Here is a 24,525-nt window from a genome sequence, read left to right as displayed (position 1 = left end):
AATATCAATTTTGAAATGAAGTGAAATGCAGCATTTGGATTCCAAGCTGTTTGAATTTCTGTGAAACACCGGGCTTTGTATTCCGCTTTGTATTCTGGACCGAGTTTTCAAAGGGTTAGTTAAAGTTTGGCACTTGACCTATGCCATAGCCATGGATCATAGTTTATAGATCTGCACTGATGTCAAGGCATCTGTTTATTTCTCATATTATGATTGACATTTAGAACATTTTTAGTTTTGTAGAGTCCCTTATCTTTTACGTAATGTATGTAGTCATCTTTCATTAGATGCTTCAAGCTTTATAACATTCATAGATGCAAAACTACTGTAGATTCTTCTTCTTCTTATAATTATGCTGGTGGAATCTCTTTAGTTACCAAGATTACGAGTCACAGTTGTTGTGATCTACACCGAGGCTTCAGCATAAGTTTTACAGTAAATTGCCCTTAACACGTTTATTGGATTATACCCCTGGAAAATACCAGTTTTTAGGTTTTAGTCATTTGTATGATTAAATGTCTGGTCTCATTTCACTTAAAGTTGCAGAAGGATGTACAGAGTTTGAATATTTAGGTTTTGCTAATATAACATTATTTTAAAAATATTGTCACGTAGAATATTTCATGTTTCAGTGCAATTACAATTTGTGTTTTATTTAAGCATTATTTGGTTGTAAATGTAAAACTTTGTATTTGTATTTTTGAAGGGATCATCAACCGTATCTGAACACATCCCAGCAGACTCACCGGTGTCACAGGATGAGGTATTTGGTAAGAACATTTCTAAGTGTTATTTATTTATTTGCATATATATTTTTTTGAACTGTATATCTACTAATCAGGGATTAATGGCTTACCCATCATCGTCCAGCTTCTTCAGATCTTATGGCAGATTTATCTTCACATTTATCTTCACTCTAAATTAGGCTGCTTAAAAAATGTACATTTATTTTACAAGTTTTTTGTGGTAATAACCACGCATACAAAACAATAATAGCTATGTTTTTCTCTGGATGTGTGTTCTGGAATGAGTAAGCAGATGACACAGTGGTGTTTCTACTGCACGTTTAAGGTTGTTGGAGCTAACACCAGCTGGCACAGGCTCTAGAGAGACTACAGGCTTCTGCGTCCATATTCAAAAGCTCATATTGTTCAGAAAGCTAGTCTGTCACTGCCTTCACTGTTCACTGCCCAAACGTCATTCTTCTCTTTCTCTCTCTCTGTGTGTGTGGAAATTATGTTATTATCTATTACTAGTCCAGTGGTTCTAACTACAAACTGTTAAACAGTATTTATCTTCTTTGATTATTAAACATGCAGTTTGCTTATTTATTAATTTTTATGAAAATATATTTTACACTTAAAAAGCAAATAAGGAATCTGAGCTTGAAAAAAAATCAACTGAAAATGTATAAATGCAAATGAGACTACTAACTAGACTAATGAGCATCAAACGCAGGGCTGAAATATTTGTCAACATTCTCATAAATTCAGTGAAAAAATGGAATAAACAGTTTGATAATTTACTCATGTTATTTGTGATCTACACAACAAACCTTTTTTTCTTCCTAACTTTTAATAATATTTAATGTTCAGTTATGTAGAGAACCGTTTCAGTTACACAGGGGTTATCATTGTGCTGTTTTTACATAAAGAGGATGTTTAGACAGCATTTAAAGGGAAGGTTCACCCAAAAATAAAAATTCTGTCATTAATTACTCACCTTCATGTCGTTCCAAACCCGTAAGATCTCCATTCATCTTCAGAACACAAATTAAGATATTTTCGATGAAATCCGAGAGCTTACTGAGCCTTCCATAGACAGCAAGGATCCTAACACGAGCAAGGCACAGAAACATAGTAAAGACATCATTCAATTTATTAAGTATTCTCGTAGCTTCATAAAACTACGGCTGAACCGCTGATGTCAGATGTTCTGTTGTGATGTCCAGATGTCCTTACTATGTTTCTGGACATTGATTGTGGTTCATATTCAGGTTCATATTTTTTTGCCATTTAAACATTTTTTAATTAAATAACTGGTATGACAGATTTAATAAAAGTATTTAAAAATTTGACATAAGCTATACATTTTTAAGGGTTTGCCATTTCGACGAATTGCTCTATATCTGGCAAACACAAAGTCCAGCCACGATGAAAGTTAATACACAGGCAACAGGGCATTCTAAAAAATATACACGCGTAATACATCATTTTGTTCTGAATGGATTTCATTCGAGAAATCGTCCTCGGATTAATTTCCATCCAAACACTGTGCTGTCATAATAAATGAGGGCACAACACAGCCCAAAGTTTAAAATAGTGTTTTTAGACATTATTTTTCACTATTTCTATAGCCATCCTCTATGATAATCTTGATGTTTTGAACTCTGGATGTAATATGCTTATGTTATTTATTTTATATATAATGTGTGTGTATATAATGTGTGTTTATATATATTTCTGTTGTGTGTGTATGTATATGTATGCATGTGTATAATATATATATATATATATATATATATATATATATATATATATATATATATATATATATGAGCTGCAACTAACGATTATTTTTTCTGTGGACTAATCTAACGATAATTTTTACTAAAATAAATCTAATGTTTTTTTTTATTAGCTAATGAATCCTTTTATAATTTAAAAAAAAAATACAAAATAAAATAAAATAAAAAACTAAAATAAGTTCAACTTATTAACCTTTTATTTAACCTTTTATTTTATTCTATTTTTTTCAAAAAATACTTCAATGTGGTTGAAGTTTTTACAGTATACAAAAATAAAGATGCAAAGACAATTATTTTACTACGGTAATATGAGTTAACGATAGCGTTTATAATTAAACCACAGTAGCCACAAATGTACAGTTGTCTGAGACATCATGAAATGTTCTTTAGCATCACAAACCTTAAAATGTAGTCAGGGTTCTGTTATGGTTTATTTTCATAATAGGTAAACACAGGTCACAAGTTAACACGATCACATTTCCTTGATGAAGCGGCGGCAAGTCCTGTCTTGAATCCAGAGATCTGGAGCTGATTCGGTGTAAATGGATAGCTCGGTGGTTCTTGACTGTTGTCTCGCGGTGCGCCATCTTTTAACACTTAAAAAACCCGCGCCAACACAGACATACTTTATTTTTTATTTTTTTTGTTTATCCTACTTTCTTCAGCTGCTACGGGTGATCATACCAATAACTGGTAATCCTTACAAGAATATCAGAATCAAGCAATGAGCAAGTCTGCATTTATTAGACACTTAATAATATCACATCAGTTTGTGCTTTTAGAATCGCAGAATCTGCTGCGGTCGTTCCATTGCATCTGCAGCGGAGACCTGAACCAGGAAGTTGGTCACCAGATAACACGGTAACCAGTTAAACCGTAAAACACCGGAGAGCTCCAGTATATTTTCCTCGGAGGTGCTTGTGCATTACAGTTGTGTTGCCGTGGTACACCATATTCGGTTTTGCAAAGGGAACAAAGGATCATTTTATTTGGCCACTGTTTAAAGTATTCCCATACTTTTGATAACCGTGGTCTCTGTTTTTGTGATAGAATGCAACTTTCTCCATTCCCAGGAGCAGAAGCTCTAATTACGCGAGAGGTAAACGGTGTGACACGACGGCGCATTTCACGCACGTCAACGTATTTTTGTAGTTGCCGTAATCGATGACGTCGACGCATCGTTGCAGCTCTAATTATATATATATATATATATATATATATATATATATATATATATATATATATATATATATATATATATTAGTTTAATGTTCCTGTAGCTCAAGTGGTAGAGCATTGTGTTAATAAGGTTGGGGGTTCGAATCCAAGGGAACAAATGTTACGAGAAAATTGTTAGCCTGAATGCAATGTAAGTCGCTTTTGGATTCTTTGGATTCTAGCTATTGACAAACCATTAACTGACTTCTGCCTCAATAAACTCTTAATTTGCTGCTTATCAATAGTAAGTAAGGTAGTAAAGTTTAGTTATTGGTTGGGATTAGGGATGTAGAATATGGTCATGTGGAATGTGCTTTATAAGTAGTAATAAACAATAATAATAGGCATTTTAATAAGCAACCAGTTAATGGTGAGAAGTGCTCCCTCTACATTTTTCTGGCCAAAATATTTTCTAAATGTATCATCTAGCTTATTTTTGTAGATGTTACAGTTGTTTAGAGCACAAATTGAGTATTCTGCTGCAGTTAGCATGTAGAGAATGAGATGAGGAATAGCTGGTGAATGCTCAATGACAGTCAAACAGATGAGGGACTGTCTTTGGGGCCTGTGGGCGCCCTCGGTTTCTCGTGAATGCCGCTATGGAGAGGATTTCATGCAGGGGTGGGAGGCCTGGACACAGACCGCATGCCTATAGCCCCTCTCACAGACATGCTTCCCGTGCCTCAGTCCCACTGCTTCATACTGTGTGGGTCTGTTTGTTGCAGCAGGGCTTTAACTGAGTTGGGTTAACTTTTATCTGAAATCTGATCAATCTTTGAAGTATCTTTTTCATCTTTTATAATGTAGTGATATGTGAAATCTTTGGTGCATGATCCAGACACAGTAACCACATGCATATAGAAGGAGAATATACACACTAGCAGAATAACAGTATATACAAAATACACAATTATTTAAAAAAGAAAAATATACACATTAGATAAATGCATGGATTTGAAATATATACCATATACATATGCCACTTTCGAGACCAAATTGGAAGTGGGAATATACTGATTGAAATGTCCCACACCAAAACACTGAGCCATGACTCAACAAGGACATTTTTTTTTGTGTTCTGCCAATGGGCAAAATTCACACCATCCCAAAATAAGTATATTGTCATTTGTTTAAAGTCATCTAAATGCCAGATGATGAAATGCACTTCTAGATGTTTGAGCTAAATAGTTTTCTATTAAAGTGCAAGGTCAAAAAACACTTCCATCGTCTTATAATATGCATTTATTTTTTTACCTTGTATGCTAAACGACTCCCAAATGATTCATTTAATGATTAATTTTTCCTAACCCTTCCATTGCGTGAGGTTAATCTGCAGTGATTGGTCCGATTGGTCTCATTTTCATTTCATCATGCCTGTGATGCCTGATAAAGCAATGTTTGTGAGCGCAGTGCTGCTTTGTGTACAGCGTTAATCGGGAAACCACTATTTTTGTGGCTCCAAAAGCGGCACCTAGTGGCAAAGATTAAATTGGCATTTTCATTCAGGCCAATGCAAAAAGACCAACAAGTGAGCGGGCAATATGCTAATGTTTTATGTTGACGTCAACATGAATTGGCTTGCAATTCATTTAAAAAACGTCTCATTTAAATGATTCAGAGTCTACTCTTTCTTTTGAGAGACAATAACTTTATACATGGTCGATCGATATTGGATTTTGCTGATACCGATAGCAAGGTTGGACCACACTGGCTGATACTGATTAATTAACCGATAGTTTTTAAAATGGATACTGAAAAAAACAGTGCTGAACCATACTAATAGTAGTAGTAGTAGTAGTAGTAGTAGTAGTAGTAGTAATAATAAAAAAAATAATAATAATAATAAAATCTGACTTTTATTTTGACGGGTTGGAAAATAAATGAATACCTTTACAATTCTGTGCATGTGATATGATTCTTTTTCTTAAATCAAACAGTCAAATGCTCATGAAGTGACTCTCAGAGCAGTTCTGGAAATGTTCTTCATGTAAATTTTCATTTCTCATTTAGTTGCGAGCGTCACACGCGCTAAACTGTGAATTCTGTTTTTATGAATGGATTCCGTGATTCCGGCCACGTTTTCTCCATCGCGGGAAACATTAGAGTTATAGTATATTTATTGTACATTTCACATTCGTACAATGCATGTAGCAAAATACATAAGTGTATTTTTAAATTTCACATTCCACCAGCTGTCTTTGCTCATTGGTAAATGCCATCTTGGAAATTAGATGAAGCTCAGTGCTGCCACAATACGAGGGAAATCCTGTGTTATAATCATTGAAGCGAACAACAACTGCAAAATGAATGTCTTATTTACATTGTTGTTTTTTTTATAATGAAAAGATTTCCAAATGTACTTCAGCAATTTCAGTGTATACTGTGCAACGTCATGTGTAGTGATATAATGTTGTTTCTACTTAACTTACAACCCTCTACGGACACCTTGGCAATTGAATCGCCATTGGCTAGTAATTATTTTAGTTTACTCACCAGTCAGTCAAGCTTTATAATAATAAAGTATCATTTAAGAATATAACTTTAGTAATTAGAATTAAACTTGATAACCATGTTTGAATGCTTATTAGTCGTTTTAACTGAACATTTTAACTGGACTGGTGGTGGTGCTTTTTTGGTCATTCAGTGTTTCTGTTAAAAAAAAAAAAAAAAAACATTGGAAAAAAAAAACCCTTACACAACTCCTGATAAGAAAATAATAATAATACAATTCATACTACTAAAAACTAGAAAAACACACTAAGGATTACTAAGGATTAATGAGCTGCTGGATTCATGAATATTAATTAGGTTTTGTGTGTTCGCTTGAACTGATTTGCTAAAATCAAAACAGGGACGATAATAGGTGAGCACCAGCCAATAAGATTGCCGTTCACGCATTAACTCCACCCAGTACAGTAAAACCCAGCTGTTCTTAAAAGCTGAAGTCTTCCGTAGGAATGCCGTTATTTTGACAGGAAAATACAACAAATAATATTGTTTAAATGTAGCACGTCAAACCCCCCCCCCCCTTTCTCTATAGCCCCTTTCACACTGCATGTCGGACCCGGCATATTGCCGGAACATTGCCGGGTCGCCTTCTGTGTGAAAGCAACCACGTCCCGGGATTGATTCCCGCATTGAACCCGGGTCGGGGACCTAGTAACATTGCCGGATTCAACCCGGGACGAGCTCTGTGTGAACGAAAGCCAGATCTAATTCCGTGTCGAAGTGATGACGCACGACTCTTTTACCGGCTGTTTTGAAGGAAGATCAACGTTCGCGATGAAAAAATATGTTCAAACTGTAATGAAGCAGAGATCAGTTAGTTCCTCACTTTCCGTGCTGACGGCGAGATCGTTCGCTTGCTTCAGTGAAAGTATAACATGTTTTCGACTCGTACATTACTCGTCATGCCCTGATGTCACGTGTCGTTACGGGATCTTTACGGGTTGTGTGTGAAAGCACAATTGCCGGAACACTTTACCCCTATATTTGCCGGAATGGCAGTGTGAAAGGGTCTTATGTGAGTGTGAGAGAATGCGACGGCGATTTGTGCTCCTTAACACTATAGTTTATGGTACATTATACAGGTGCGTTGCGGATACATTGAGGAAAAAAAGGCACAGATCGTCTGACGGAGAGTCTGAGTGTTCGTGAGTGAAAATATCTGTGCTAAACTTAGCCTCCAACTAACACACTGGCGAGTAAAATCAGAGAATTTATTAGCCATTGGCTCACATTAGACATCATTTAGTAGCCAGAAGGAAGATTTAGTCGCATAGGATAGTGATTTACTCGCAATGTAGAGGGTTGACTTACTAGCCACAGAGCTAACTTCTGAAAAGTATTTGAAGACTGGAAATAAAATGCATCCCCCGGACAGCAGTTTTTAGACACACGACCGATAATACTGTTTGTTAGTTTGCTTATTATGCCGTTAAAAACAATAAGATAAACACAAACTGTCCATATAATCTAAAATTTTGTAAAATGCTTGAGGAGAATGAACTTACTGGGATCTGACAGAGACGTGTCAGTATGCGGAAACTTGTGCGCGATAACAAATGTAACTCTTCAAGCGATCTTGTATATCATGAGGGCGTGCTATAAAACGTACTGTAAATAACCAACAAATATATCACTCTGCCGGCCGCACTAACGTCAGCTGCAAGCACTTAACTGGGAACAATGCCACCGTTTCAAACCCGTTTTACACCGCCTTTCTCCACGGAGCTGCTTCTGATGATATTACACTTTATTGCGTGCTGTACACACACCAAGGATGAAAATTAACTTTTTTTTTTGTCCACCGACCGGGTGAAACAGTATGCTATTTTTATTTACCTGCCACGGTGGCCAGTAGGTGAATCGAGTTTACCCGCCACAACACAAACACACCCGCATTTGGCTTGTGGCGGGTGCTAATTTCCATCCCTGGGGAATATGCTGGGTACTTCTCAAATTACAAGTCTGTTTACTAGTAAGTTTATGTCCTTCTTATGCACATTATTTTTTAATACAAGAGTGGGAGCAGCTTTTTGTATCCAAATAGCTTCATGGCTTGGCTATGTCATAAATGTTTCTGCCCCAATGGTCACAGCATGAAAATACAAATAACATTTAAATGTTTTTTTTTTTTTTTTTTTTTTTTACTGACTTTCTGTTAATAACCTTCCCTTCATGACAAACTGCCTGTGGTCTCCCAGTAGTTTACATTACACACAGTTTAGCATTATGTGATAAAAAATAAATAATAATAATAAAAATAAAAATGAATTGCTTCATCTCCTAAATAATTTTTTGTATTGCATTGCATAATGAAATTGTATGTTCTCATAAATTTTCCTTGAATTCTTTTTGAATTTGAATTCTTTGAATGTGTGCAAAGTATTGTGGGTCATGGAAGTATAAACTTGCTGCATCTTTCAAAATCGGCTGAATGAAAGACATACAATAAAGGCTTATTTTCAAGGATCCTTCAGATTGACATGGCCTTCGATGAAGCTTGATGTGGCGGCATTTGCAACCTTACTAGGATGCAGCCTTTGAATTTAACAGAATTTGAACCCATAGCTTTTCACCTGTTCATTGTCAGCTTGATTAAACCGTTATCTTTTGCTTAAACCTTCCTCCGTTTTGTTCCACTGGATTAGAAAAAGGAAAGAACTATATAACTCTTGTTTTGTATTGCATGATCATGTCTGAGGTTGGGGACCATTACCTTGCCATACAGTTTATGTAGTTATGACCATTTAATCTGGTTTAAATAGCTTCATCAAAGAGCTTTTAGCTTCTTGTATCATGCAAGTGTGCAGCAGGGAATTCAGGGTTGAATTTGAATGGCTCAAGTGATCACTCACTTTGTTCATTAATGCATAGAGTGGCTAGCATTGCTGGTTGACCCACTACTTGACCTGCCCACCTCTCAATCTCAGTCCATACCGTGCATTCTAACCAGCATATAACTTTGTTAAAGTTTACATGTGATTTGAATTTTTTTAATTGTCAAAACAAGTATTCAAAAAACCAAACAGTATTATTGACCCTTTTCTTTTCAGTAATAACTTTACTGAACAATAACGTTTCACCAAGGCATGAACCAACACTATATTTCAATGATCTCTTTGTGGAGATGGAAGGCACAGAGAATTCACCATTGAGGCAGTACACAGTATGTTGTTGTTTGCAGAGCAAGTATAAATGAAACCTCATTAGTGTAACCAATCCAAAGAGCTTTCAGGGTGAAACAAGAGTGGTTCCCCCACCCAGAAACTTAACAGCAGATGAATAATAAAAAAAGGAAAACTCTGTATATGAAAAGTTGAATATCTGGACCGAAGCAACTTAGTTTTTATTTGTTTGTACACAAAGTCCATACAACTTGGATTGAAATGTATGTACTATAATATTCCTCAAAGTAGGGCAAAAAATAACAAGTGAGATGACCTCATGGCTCCTGCTAGAGCACTAGGGTTGGGACTGTGTACCTCATTTCAAGAGTGATAAACAAAGTGATAGAAAATATTTATTTTCATAAATTTTAAATGTTTAAAAATGTGGACACCACTCACTGCATCACACCATCTTCTGACTACATTATTATTTGTAAAATAGGGCATTTATGGAGTGTGTGTATACATGGATACAACTAAGTATAACAGTTTATAGTTAATTAATTTAGGGAAATGAACAAGTGTGTCAGCCTTCAATAGACTATTTGGCCAACTAGCTTATTCCTGCTTTAAAAGCAAAATGATATTAATAGTGTAAAAAAACAACTTTGAAGCACATGCTGATTGATAGACTAGTATTACTCAACATTACTACCTTCCAGCAACACTACATTCAGTGAAGGTAAAATATCAAAAAAACATGATAAAAGTTCATTTAAATGGAACTGGAAAATTTCGAACAATATCCAGCCCTGTTTATGAAGATCCATATACTGTGATATATGTTGCATTTTAAAATTTCCAACCTTTAAATTAAGTTGACAGTAAGTAATAAACAGGGTTAAAGTGAAAGTGACGTGACATTCAGCCAAGCATGGTGACCCATACTCAGAATTCATGCTCTGCATTTAACCCATCCAAAGTGCACACACACAGAACAGTGAACACACACACACACACACACACACACTGTGAACACACACCCGGAGCAGTGGGCAGCCATTTATGCTGCGGCGCCCAGGGAGCAGTTGGGGGTTCGATGCCTTGCTCAAGGGCACCTAAGTCGTGGTATTGCCACCTGAGATTCGAACCCACAACCCTAGGGTTAGGAGTCAAACTCTCTAACCACTAGGCCACGACTTCCTTGCACTCTGTATAAAGGCCCTGAACCAGGTGTGTCCAGTCCTGCCCCCAGAGGACCAGTGTCCTGCAGAGTTTTTCCGTTTAGACACATGCTTCCCTAAGCACTTGCCCTTAACACCTTAACAGCCCAAATGTTTGGTGCATGGCAAGCATGGCAAGACTTCGTCAGACCTTTGCATCGTCAGACTTTTATCCAAATAACACAGAATTACTGTGTAGCAAATGTAGCAGCAAACTTCATGTTGATCTTGAAGACCCTGTTTTTACAAAATCCAACATTACAAACCTGCCCTGGCCAGCTTAGTAGTGTTGGGTACAGATACCCGGTGCCAATATGAAACCAGTATGAACCGAATCGAATCAGAACGCAGATATAGAAATATAGAAATATTTGTCCTGGTTCTCCGAAATGTACGCAAGAAGCAATTGTTTTGCCATCTACTGTTAAGTTTTCCCTTAACACATATGAACGCATACATAAGTATGTTTAAATAAGTATAATTAAATTATATGTACTTTATACACACACTACTGTGCAAAAGTCTTAGGGACATTAGAATTTTCACCCCAAAGAATGGCATTCGGCCAGTTATTTATTTATTTTGCTGTAGTGTGTCAGTAGAAAATATCTTGAAATTAAAGTCACAGTGTGTCAATAATGCAAAATGACAGTTAAAGGCAGTTCATCATTGAATTCAGTGATGTCATCTCTGTTCAGTTAAATAGTGTCTGTGCATTTATTTGCAATCAAGTCAACGATATCACTGTAGATGAAGTGACCCCAACTAAGCAAGCCAGAGGCGACAGCGGCAAGGAACCGAAACTCCATCGGTGACAGAATGGAGAAAAAAACCTTGGGAGAAACCAGGCTCAGTTGGGGGGTCAGTTCTCCTCTGACCAGACGAAACCAGTAGTTCAATTCCAGGCTGCAGCAAAGTCAGATTGTGCAGAAGAATCATCTGTTTCCTGTGGTCTTGTCCTGGTGGTCCTCTGAGACAAGGTATTTACAGGGGATCTGTATCTGGGGCTCTAGTTGTCCTGGTCTCCGCTGTCTTTCAGGGCTGTAGAGGTCCTTTCTAGGAGCTGATCCACCATCTGGTCTGGATACGTACTGGATCCGGGCGACTGCAGTGACCCTCTGATCTGGATACAGACTGGATCTGGTGGCTACGGTGACCTCGGAATAAGAGAGAAACAGACAAATATTAGCGTAGATGCCATTCTTCTAATGATGTAGCAAGTACATAGGGTGTTATGGGAAGTGTTCCCGGTTCCGGTTTACCTAATTAATGCAGCCTAAAAATCATTTAACGGATTTGGATATTAAAAGCATATTAGTATGTTATGTGTAAGCCAGGTTAAAGAGATGGGTCTTTAATCTAGATTTAAACTGCAAGAGTGTGTCTGCCTCCCAAACAATGTTAGGTAGGTTATTCCAGAGTTTAGGCGCCAAATAGGAAAAGGATCTGCCGCCCGCAGTTGATTTCGATATTCTAGGTATTATCAAATTGCCTGAGTTTTGAGAACGTAGCGGACGTAGAGGAGTATAATGTAAAAGGAGCTCATTCAAATACTGAGGTGCAAAACCATTCAGGGCTTTATAAGTAATAAGCAATATTTTAAAATCTATACGATGTTTGATAGGGAGCCAGTGCAGTGTTGACCGGACCGGGAAACCATTGATTTATTTTAAATATTTAATGTTCTTTAAATGTTATCCATAGTTTTTTGTGGGTCGGTTAAGGCACGGTTTAGGCACCGGTACCATTTTAAAAGTATCGATATGGCACCGGTATTGTAAAAAACCCAATCGATAACAAACCTTACAGCTCAGTCACCTGGCTTGAATATTATCAAACCACAAAGGTTGGAAGCTGCATTAAAGGCAAAATACCTTAAATAAAGAAATACTGCATATTGCACAGAAGTGATAAAACCGTCTACCATCATATCATGAGCAAATTTGTTGTCAAACTTCGAGCTATGTGTGGCCACACATACAGGGGTTAAACCAGTGTAGATATTTTTTAACCTTTTTTTAAATTTTTTTTTTTACTCTTCCTACACCCCACCCCCCCACCCCCCCCCCCCCAAAAAAAGTGAAATAATGTGAAAACTGGCCAATAATTCATGGTGTCTGGTAGAGGTAGATGCATATTGTTTTGGTTGGCACTAAATGATCAATGCCAATAATCTAAATGGAGAAATAGTACAGACAGTGGAAAAGGATAAATTCCTAGCACCCCATTTCAAATGGAGTGAGCTTTTGAAAGTCTATAATTTCACTCATTTTCACAGATGAAGTGACCCCAACTAAGCAAGCCAGATGCGACAGCGCAAGGAACCGAAATGGAGAAACAGAATGGAGAAAAAAACCTTGGGATAAACCTGGCTCAGTTGGGGGGCCAGTTCTCCTCTGACCAGACGAGACCAGCAGTTCAATTCCAGGCTGCAGCAAAGTCAGATTGTGCAGAAGAATCATCTGTTTCCTGTGGTCTTGTCCAGGTGGTCCTCTGAGACAAGGTCTTAACAGGGGATCTGTATCTGGGGCTCTAGTTGTCCTGGTCTCCGCTGTCTTTCAGGGATGTAGAGGTCCTTTCTAGGTGCTGATCCACCATCTGGTCTGGATACATACTGGATCCGGTGACTGCAGTGACCCTCTGATCTGGATACAGACTGGATCTGGTGGCCACTGTGACCTCAGAACAAGAGAGAAAAAGACAAATATTAGCGTAGATACCATTCGCATAAAAGACTGAAGTATACTTTGCGCTTACAGTTTCTTTAAGAGAAAAGTGGGTTTGATGGCTAAATCCTCTGCAGATTGCAACCTGCATTTGTAAGGGATTTTTAAATGGCATTTAAATAGCAGAAATGTGTTAAAAGGAGTGACAATGGTGCACTCAAGGGTGCAGTGTTGAGGGGCACCATAGAGGTTTATACATATCCTAGCTATAAATCTAGTTGTTCTTGAGAGTTAGATGGAAGATCATTGATAATACCATTCTATACCACATTCTGTGGAGGTACTATACTCCTGTATGGGTTTACATAAAAACATACTGATTTGGGCCCAGGAACTAGTTGATCAGCCTGCTAATTACTCCAAATATGACTGTTTAGCCTAAATGCTTTAATTATCTATTTACTTCCTATCAATTTAACTGCATGCATTTACCTTTTCTTCATTCACTTTTTTTCTCCATTATCTAAGAATAATCTACTGGAGTTTTTTGTTCTTTGCCACAGTTACCTTTGATTCATATTTTGTATTATGTATCATCTATTAGGTATAAATCCACTAACTTTCCACTAACATTTCATACACGATTTTCAAAGTTGTAGGATTGCTGTTTCTTTCACACAACATGACTGTTTTGGGTGTCATGAAGTTCTTAAACAACTTGGTTCACTTGCTTAATTTAATTGTGGAAGTGATGTGCATCATCAAATAGTAATTAGGATTGCCACTACACAAAGAAGTTTTCTGAATTGTACTATTATCCAGCTCTAAACTGCTAAATGTGAACAATTAGGCATTATGACATCATGAAACTTTGAAAAGCTGCTTTAAAACAAACAGACTGTATTTTGAAAAGTGCAATGCTAATAAATTGACTTGACTAAATGGGGGAATAATTTTTCTCAACTGGGAATTTTTAACCTGTAGGATTTTGAACAACATTTTAAAGCGTACATCCTGCTGTTTAAATCCACTAATCAAATATAAACACATTTGTGACATTGCAAAACCATTTGTATAGAAGGTGTGGTTTGTTTGCTTCCACTAAAGCACAAAAGATGTCTCTAAAAATTCCACTTCTGATAAATAAATTTAGGCTAATAATATAATCGGTGTAGAAAATACAAGCATTTTTCAGTAGTTGCATTAACTTTTTGTCTCTTTTTGGACTTTCCTTAATGATTCATTTGGAAAAGACACACCTTTCGAAATGGACTTCAGAAATGAGATGAGTTACACTTTGCAGAGAATTTGCTAAATCCAGCCTGGGGAAGTTATTACTGTCACACTGTATCCTTTGTCCTTGTACAATAACGTTGTGATGGCACAAAGAAGCTCTGTAAGAAACACTAGAATTCAGATTCTCTTGTGTTGTGTGGTACAGTAGCGACTTTGTCTCGCTGCACTGGGTTCAAACCTGACGACCTCCTGAGGAAGCACTGCTCTGAAATCTATGAATCTCTAGATCTGTTAACACATACCTTTTTATGAAAAATATCCAGAATCATAAGAACTACTCATCTATGAATTTATTACAAATGGCAAAGTTTCCATAATTTCTCTTATTTTTTACAGTGCTTATGGATCTTTTGTCAAAAAAAAATTATTGGTAATACAAAGGTTTTTTTTTTTGAGAGAGAGAGAGAGAGAGAGAGAATCTGGAGCACTTGTTGCCTGCACAGCAGGGACTGGGTGGAGGGTGTTGGGGTAGGTGATGATGACAATGATCTTACTGTGAAATGTCAGATAACTCCCGATGTTTCTGTGCAGGACTGGGGGAGGCGGACCTCAACCAGAACAATGGGTGCTCCAGCAAGAGTCCGGTGGTGACTGACTCCATGAACGCTGCAGTAGATCACAGCAGCTGGAACCATCCGAGCACAGCCGACCCTGATGCCTCGGGGCCCCGCCCACACTTGGTCCGCCTCTTTTCTCGAGATGCCCCGGGTCGAGAGGACAACACCTTCAAACACCGCCCCTCGGAGTCTGATGAGCTGCAGACCATCCAGGAGCACAGCGGAGCTGGCTCAGAGTGCGGTTCCGATTGTGCAGAGTAGGACCTAAAGTAGATTTCCTCTTTGCCTTCACTTTCCTCACTCCTATTTTGGAAACCAAACGAAACCAAAAACACCGCTGTAGAGATTAAAGCTAACACTTCAGCATGGCATCTGCAAGCACTTCGCAGTCAACATTCAGGCTGGGCCGCAGTAAGAAGAACCCTACTGTTATGGATCAGATCGGGAAGTTCTTTGGAGGGGATAAAAAGAAGAAGGGAAAGGTGAGGATTGAGCAGGCATTCCGAGTTCTCCACATGAGCCTTTACTACTGTTCTATTTGCATGGATTTATCTTGACCTTCAGTTATTGTTTGATTCCAATATAGCCACCAGTAAATGAGTTGTGTGTGAATTATTATTATTATTTTTTACTTTTATCTCTTTATCTCTGTTTATTACACATTGCTGTCATATAGTATCCAGTATTTAATAAAGCTGCAATTTGATATAGGATTTAACTGTGATTCAGGGATTCAGCATACGGTGTGATGTTTATAAACATGACTTTTAGCTTTTATTAGCTTTTATAAAATGTATTTGAAATGCCTGTGTAACAAAATTAAGTGTTTTTATGACTTTTCACTGACAGCAACTGCAACGTTGAAAAGTTCTGTAGTAATCAGAAAAGACGGTACATAGAGCAAATTGTACAATGTTTGGTACTATGTCTCAACCAGGATGTTTATGTTGGCGGAGAGAATTTGGTAGCACTTTATTTTACAGTCCTGTTCCTCATGTACATACTATGTACTTATTATAGTAATTACAATAACTATGTTATAACTAGGTACTAACCCTGAACCTACCCCTAAACCTAACCCTACCCCATGTAGTTACCTTGTATTACCAGAACTTTCTTAGATAAATACACTGTAAGTACACTATAAGTACATGGTAGTACATGTACTGTAAAATAAAGTGCAACCGAGAATTTTCACATATCTATTACATTTTCTTATACAGTATGTGACCGATAAATATTTTATATTTTATAGCCGTTTTTCAAATCCATTTATCTTATAACATCATGGTGTTAAGGGAGCACCTCAGGGTTTTACAGGGTACAGACGGTGACCATTACTGATCAGTTTGGTTTCTAAAAGGAATTTACATCGTTTTGGAAATTATTATTAATATTTGTTATGCTTGTGAAATTATGCAGTTTCTAGAGCCTTAACTTTTAAGAAAAGAGGGAGATAAGAATTATTATTACTTTCCTTTTCTCTCAAAAAAAAAGATATTTAAGCTGTTAGGTGACAAACAGCAAAGTTGGGAAACTCTTTTGCTTTGTGGGAGAGGTGAAATGAGATCTTGATGTAAGTTTATATTTAAAGTGCCATAAGATGGTTAAAATGTAACATTGCAGAATTACTGACTCATGCAGTGTGTAATGTTTTGATTAACTAGTTTCAATATAGCTAACATTTTTTTTGTGGGAAAAAAATAATGTGACCGAGATTGAGATGTCATAGTTTCAGTTGTATAATAGTTTTATCTCAGACCTACATGTTGCTGCTTTAACCAGATTTCTCAAACATGCCTCAGGTTAACTCATCTCTCTAATGTGATCTATAAGTGTTAATGCCTCACTAGTAACCCCTATAGATTGTGTCCCATTTGTAACAACAATAGATTGTGTAACCTACATATTCTGGAACAACCCTGAAGATGTTCTTTAGCCTGATCCTGTCCTGAGCTCTTTGACATTTGCTTGATTAAAATGTATGTAACATGAACATTGGCCTTTTTGTTTATTTGTTTTCTAATAGTGAGACAAATTTGCGCTTTAAAAAAAAGATTTGTTGCTATGTGCATTTTTGTTTTTTTACTGGTGTGGTCACAATGTGAATTCGAAATTGCCAAAGTAAACAGTTGACAGGTCAGGTCAAATTCATATGCATGAGCAAGATTAAGCAGTTTTTGAAAAGTATTAATGGAAATACAGTTTGTTTTAAATATATCCATTGTCAAAAAGTCTGATGAGATTTTAATTAAAGAAACATCCTTGTAATATTAAAAGATCCTATGATTATTTTTCACTGACAGGAATCTGTTAATATTTAAATACAGGAAATACATTTTAACATTAGTTAATAAACCATGGATATGAAAAAACTATAGGTTCAGTTTATTATTCACATCCAGCCTTTCCTTGCTACAAGTGTTGGGCAATATAGTTAAAAAAAAATAATTATTATTGCTATTAATTAAATTATTACTATTTGACGATATAAATATTTAGATTAAGTTGCTTTGACGTCATTTGAAAGGTTTCTTCAGAAAATCCAAAATTTTGAAACTTCCAGTGTAGCCAGTTAGATTCAAAAGTGTTAATGCAACAAGTGAAATACAGTGGAAATAAAATGCAATGTCTAACCTTACTAACAAGCAAAATAACTAACAGTATATGGATTGACCCGATGACTCAGCGAGGCAGCGGTTTCATTTTAATAGTAAGATGTAACCGAATGCAAGGGGGAAAATGTGTTGATGTATCTGTGAGAGGAAACTGGGCACAATGCCATTGAGGTACAAGGCTTCATAAAACACAAAACAGGATTGTTCCAAAACAGAACATTTGTTTACGGTGGCCACCTTATTTTCCTAAACATCATAGAACACTTAAAATGTGAAAGCGCAGGACCTTTCCTTACTGAGTCACAGATGGTGAGTCCAGCCCCTTCATATGGTTCCTGTGGTGTTCCTCCCATCTCTCCTTGGCCATCATCCTTCACTTAACCCAAAGACCAAACCTGGTGTCAGATATGCAAGACAGGAAGCTGTCAAATTAGAAATATGTGTACAAGAACAACACTATAAAAAATGCATATTCACAGAGGCATTTTTTTCAAGTCAAGCAGAAAATTCGAATAGTTCTAATATCAAAAAATTCTAAAGACTGCGAGAATATGCATTTTAATATTTTTATTTTTATTTGCTGATACAGTAACTCATTTTTTATAATATATTGAGTCAGGAGTTGTAGTCAGACTGACAGGCTAAGATCATGCAGACTAGTAAAGCCAGCAATAGTGGTCAGGCTTATTGGTGAGTGTCTGCATAACAATCTTGCTGGTTATTTAGGTCTCTGTTGCAGTTTTAGCTTGTCCTGGCATGATGTGTTTGTGGCCTTTGCTGATCACCTGCATAGTGTTTGTCTATGTTTAGGAAGGGTTGTGTTATGGTCTTTGCTGTATGCGAGTGAACCATCTGTCCTGTGGCCTGTATCATGTACTTTATCAAGATAAAAAAAATTCTAAAAAAAAAAAAAAAAAAAAAGAGTTTCAGAGTTGACAAAACCAAACAAATCCAACCTGGTTTAGATCAGAATCAGAAGAAGAACAACTTTTTGTTGTTTGAACCAGAGTTTGTGATTAACTCTTGAGCCCGTGTACCTGAAACTGTGATGTGTGCATCAAACAGCTTATCACATTGAACATGGACAACATGGAGACTACAGTAAGTGTCAACTGGATTCACTTCTCGTGAGAATAAGCACAATTTACTTGTTTTTTTTTGTTTTTTTTGCTGAAGATTAAAAGATTATTAAGAGATTATTTAATCGTTATTAAAAATATATTTAAATGCATTTACAAGGCAGGAATAAACACTTCTCCTGAAGCAAAAGTTTGAGAAGCAGCAGAAAGAAAATATGACTATGTAAACGAATAAACTGAATTCAATTATTTACATTGTTTCACACAAGACTCAAAAGGAAAACTTAAGTTTAGTCATTTTAAAAGTTGGGTATATTAAAGCTTATCTGTATGTATTTATATTTAATTGTATTTAAATGCAAAACTTAAAATTAATTGCCACTTAATATAATAATTATATGAATTAATTGTTAATTTTAAACAATTATAAGTAATATAACATAAATATAAGTACATTGTAAAAAAACGAAACAAAATAAAAACGGACCTTTACGTTAAAATACTGGCAGCTGTGGTTGCCAGAACTTCACCGTTAAAAATATGGTAGCAACATTTTAGGTTTTATAGACTTAACTTAAATTCACAATAGATCAGTTAATGAAATATGGTATTTTAATTTTCTAAGGTGCACAGTGTCATTCACAAAAACACTAAACACCATCATGGTAACACACATGATCATGAATAATGCAATAAACATTAATTTAACAACTTTAGATGAAAAATAAAACCCCAATGTACAAATATAAAGTTTTTGTGTATAACTGTACACAAAAACTAAGAAAAAACATAGCTATTCCAGTGAAACATAAAATATGAAGTGTCATGCAGGGAATTCGTGGAGTGTCAATTTACAGTTTTTCACTGAAAATTCAACAATGACTTTTTCTTTTTCACTTCCAAAATATGTCATTTTAACGTTATTTGACTTTATTTACAGTTATTCACTGTATATAGTATGGAAACTTACAGATAACCAATTAACAGGTTTTTACAGTAGCATTTTTACAGTCTTTTACAGTTAAGATCACAATATTTTTTTTTACAGTGTAGCCAGCTAGCAGCTAAATTCGGGCAATTGTGTCTAAAATTCTAATATGGAGCTAGAGATATGGGGGAATGGCTTCATTGTATCAGATATATATCACGTTGCTCGCAGCTGATTGGTCCAGTTTGGGTTTGTGATCTCTAACCCAGAATAAAACCTGCTCCGGAGCAGGATAGCTACTGTCTGTAGTGTAAGTTACCATAGTGATGGAAAACCAAAACTTGCATTTAAAATGTTTATATAACATAGTTTGCACTGCTCCCTTAAAGCAAGAAGTTCCTTGGTTTGAGTCCCAGCTGAGCCAGTAGGCCTTATTCTCACCATGTTGGCAAAGGTTTTTTTCAGGTGCTTGGAGTTTCCCCACAATCCAAATTGTCTGTAGATGTGTGTATGTGAGCCCTATGATGGACTGGGAGGGTGTCCCCCACCTGTGGCCCGAGTCGCTGGGATAGGCTTCAGCATTCATTGGCCCTACAGAGGATAAGGATTTTGGGGCATGGATGGATACAAAGGCCTGTTCACACCCATGTCTATTAATGCATCTGTTCAGACCAACACGAGCATCGGTCAGTGTGACAGTTCGTTTTTAAATCTCTTTTCCATTGCACTGTGAAGAAAACTGGCCAGCTAGTAGGTTTCATGTGTTTGGTCATATGCCCAGAGCCACTGCTGTTAAAAAACACACAGTACATAAAACCATGACTCATGAACAGATCGTGCTAAGAGATCTGAAAAATCTGAGACCAGTTATCTTGTCCCTGTTGCTGTGTCCAAAAAAGGATACTGTATAGTATGTACTACATTTGGTTTAAAACTTGCAAATGTAAAAAATTCCAGTTTACACTATAGTATGACTATGTGCAGTATGAATGAAATTTGGATGTACTCCGTCGGCCTTGCTGTCATTTTCATGTGATCGACAGCATCACTTGCTTCATTGCCATTCACAAATACTTTCCTGTGGCCTCATGGGATAGTAAAGTGTCCATCAGTTGAACACTTCTAAAGTAATCTGGTAATTTTTATACTTGTTTAGTTCAAAATTTATGAAGTTTCTTTTAATAATTAACACTATATTATCAAGTTTTAAAATAAAAGGAAAAAGGTTCTTTAGTACAGTATTTGTCTGTATGGACTGTGGATAGCTCTTGTTCATCAACATAATACTGCTATTAAAAACCATTCTTATTAGAAAGTACAAAAACCAATAGAACCCATTATAATCAGTGAGACTGTCTACAGCAAATGCAGTGTAGACATATCAACATACATCTCAAAATGTATTCAAATTTTTTTCTTCAGTTTCATCACAACTTTACACATTTAAAAGGACGGTAGTGCTTGCAGGTGACCTAAGACCGACCCGAGAAATGTTTTGCCTGCAAACAGTTCAGCAGTTAATATGTGTGTCCTGTGTTCCTGACCACTAAACCAGCAATGAATTAACCACTGAATTAACTGAACACTTGCAAAGCCATCTGAATCAGATCGCACTCATTCGAACCACTTTCTCACCAAATCATCTAAACTGTTTTTATGTTAAGTTATATTGAAGTTATATTGCTTCATAATTCTTCATTCTTTACACACATTACCCATGCTTTTCCGGATACGGTATGGTAAATTTTTTATTTTTATTTTTTACATTTAAAAAACTTGTTTACGTATACTTTTCTATACTCAGTAAAGGTTTAGGACATTTTGATTTGAATTCCTTTTAATTTAAATACCTGTGTGTTACTTACCACTATTTCCCTCCAGTGGAGACAGAAACACCACAGACAAATTCAGATAAATAAAGTCTAGGCCTTAATTGCAACATAATTTTTATTTGTGTTAAAAATTTTGCTGCAATTACATCCTTTAAAAAAAATTTTTTTTACCTTTTTTATTTATGCTGATTTGTATATTATATGTTGATCACGCAGATTTTGTTTCACATTAAATCTCTTAAACCTTATATATATATATATATATATATATATATATATATATATATATATATATATATATATATATATATATATATATATATATATAGCACATATCGTTTTCACCCACAGATTGCAATGCAAATGCAAACATTTGATCATTTATTGTTATTTAAAGATAATTTCAAGTACATGTATGTCAGGATTTTGTCTTATCCCAAGCCAAGTTGTGTAATGGAAGAGCTAATACAGTTATGAGAGGGAGGGGCATGAAGGATGTGTTAGAATATCCATATTCCCTACTACAAAAAAAAGTAGTATGTTTGAAAGTATGAAAGTCATTTACAGTATTCATAATACAGTAGGCACACTTTTTTATCAGCTTTGGAAGTATATTCCCTATTCATTGTTCCCATGTTCCTACTGTCTTTGAACGTTTCGACCAAAGATTTTAGTCTGAAGCTACTGTTGTGATGGAATGTTTAATGATCAAAAATGTCTTCACTTCAACACAGGGATCTTTTCGTGGTGGCTTGTCTGCATCACCTCAAAGAACAAGCGCATCTCCTCGTCGCCGTCCAGATGAGAATGCTGTTGCGCACTTTTTCAGAACCATTGTTCGTATCTCTCTTCCTCCTTTTTCCCTGTCTCTCATACCACATCATTGAAAAATAGAATGAATATTCTTCTATAAATGATTTTCATTGGATTTTGCTTTCCCCCCAATTAGGTTTCTCCTTCTACCCCCAAATCTAGAGTAAGTCTCAATTTTCTGAGTTCGACAGCTGTTCCCTTTCAAGAAGTTTGTTAACATTATGCTTTAGGTGCATATATAGATTTGATTTTACATTTTGATTTTACTTTGTTATCATGTAAACAGCTAATTTCCACTACCCTCATTCCCAAACATAGTAGGCTATATATTTTTGCATTTTATTAGTAATCAGTACCTTTGTTACTTTGAATTAATCTGTCATTTTTCATTATATTCAATTATCTTTATGTCGGGTGCTGTTGTTTTGTTTTGTTTTGTGACTCACTCAAAAACTCTGTAACTCACTTCTTCCATAATGGCAAAATTATTTGATATGAAAAACCCCAGTATCCACAACAACACTATCTGGTTTATTAACAGAGAGACCAGAAATCACAGAGCTCTACCAAAGGCCAAAAGGGACGTGGAGACACCTTAACCCGGATCTTCAAAATGGTAACAAGTTTTTTTTTTTTTTTTTTCTTCAATAATCAACTTGTAACATCATCAGTCAATTTAAGTTTGTGTTTATTGTCTCTTTTTCAGGGTGGAAGCCAGTCTGCTTCATCTACCAAGCGTTGAAACCTCATTACCTTTTCCCATTTAAAAATAAAAAGGAAAAGGATGGAAAATGAATGGAAAAAAAGTTTAAATTTTTGTTTTCTAATACAGTAACATTGACTTGAAAAAGCTTTTGCACTGATACGTTACAACACAATCTGTGTCTTCTGAATTATTCCTGTTCAGTCTAGTCAATCTTTTACTGACATAGTTGTGTATAATCTTTGATCTTTGTAATGGTTTTGTCTTGTCTCTGTAGTGTCAGTACTCATCTTTACAAAGCTTAAGTGTAACCAGTACCTCTCTTAGCATATTGTGTACTAGACCTCAAATGTGTTTTCTACACCTTTTACACGTTGATGAACAGTCTTTTCTGTACAGTTTGATAAGGTGTGCCCGGAGGTGGTCTGAATGCCAAAATGCATAACTTATGTTCTGACATCCACCAGTATATTTTACCTCCAACCACACATTTTTAAATGTGCGTTTGGTTCCGGAGATTTCTAATGAATTTGGTAACCATAGATTACTGCACATAGTATGAATATGACTGATTCTTTGCCCTTTGCTCATCAATAGTTTGAGACTTCATTTTCTATTCATACAAAAACAACTGGAAAAAAGGTTTCTTATTTAAACTAAATAATATTTGATGTCTTCTGTGTTTGTCATACCTAATTAATGGCGACAATTAAAAGTGTGAAACTTTTTTAGTGGTTCTTTTTATGCTTATTTAGCATCTTAGCTACTTAGAATCAGTATAGCAAATGTTACAAAATGAGATGCAAGTAAGAATCCAATCATGGCAAGGGACTTCTTAAAGTGCTCCTATTATTGATTTTTGAAAATGTTCATGTAGTGTGTAACAGCAGCAGTCAGTGAATGGAAACATCCTGCAAAGTTTTAAATATGAAAATACACCATGTATACAAAGAAAGAGTCAACTCTGAATCTTTGAAACGAGTCGTTTTTAAAATGAATCCCAAGCCGTTACATGTTGACGTCAACATGAACATACGTATTATCTGCCCACTTGTTTGTCTTTTCACATTGAATGAAATGAAAATGCGAATTCATTCTTTGCCACTATGTGCCGCTTTCTCAGCGGTTGAAATGAAAATGAGACCAATCGGACGAATCGCCGCAGATTAGCATTGCACAAAGGATGGGTTTGGAAAAATTTAGCGTCGAGCGAATTGTTTGCAAGTCATTGGGCAAGTAAGGTAAAAAATAAATCCGTATTAAAAGACAATTAAAGTGTTTTTTGACCTTGAATGCATGTCAATGAATCCCAAAACCAAAATATTAACCTTTCATTACCTATAGGGGCATTTTAAATTAGAATGCTGGTTTTGTTGTTTTAGTTCAGAATATATTAATTAGATTTTTACATAGTTGCCATGTTAAAGTCATATGGCACTTTATACCTCGCACA

General features: G+C 36.0%; 2 protein-coding genes across 2 annotated transcripts in view; both read left to right on the top strand.

Moving 5' to 3' along the window:
- LOC113116490 (myelin basic protein-like) overlaps positions 1–18,638 on the top strand; it is a 31,717-nt gene extending 13,079 nt beyond the window's left edge. Inside the window, exons 3-4 of the mRNA XM_026284680.1 lie at positions 707–770; positions 15,074–18,638. Of these exons, the coding sequence (XP_026140465.1) occupies positions 707–770; positions 15,074–15,360 (351 nt within the window). The 3' untranslated portion in view covers positions 15,361–18,638. The remainder of the gene's footprint in view (positions 1–706; positions 771–15,073) is intronic.
- Positions 15,352–23,799, top strand: LOC113116491 (myelin basic protein-like). The gene is made up of 5 exons (XM_026284681.1): positions 15,352–15,581; positions 22,291–22,392; positions 22,506–22,532; positions 22,911–22,985; positions 23,076–23,799. Exons 1-5 carry the CDS (start codon positions 15,465–15,467, stop codon positions 23,109–23,111), a joined length of 357 nt encoding a protein of 118 aa, XP_026140466.1. The 5' UTR covers positions 15,352–15,464; the 3' UTR covers positions 23,112–23,799.
- The last annotated feature ends 726 nt before the right edge of the window (positions 23,800–24,525 follow it).

The sequence above is a fragment of the Carassius auratus genome, chromosome 16 (genome assembly GCF_003368295.1).
Source record: "Carassius auratus strain Wakin chromosome 16, ASM336829v1, whole genome shotgun sequence".
In the NCBI taxonomy this organism is placed as follows: domain Eukaryota; kingdom Metazoa; phylum Chordata; class Actinopteri; order Cypriniformes; family Cyprinidae; genus Carassius; species Carassius auratus.
The sequence above is the reverse complement of the archived record's forward strand: the minus strand, read 5'-3'. Positions and strand labels throughout refer to the sequence as shown.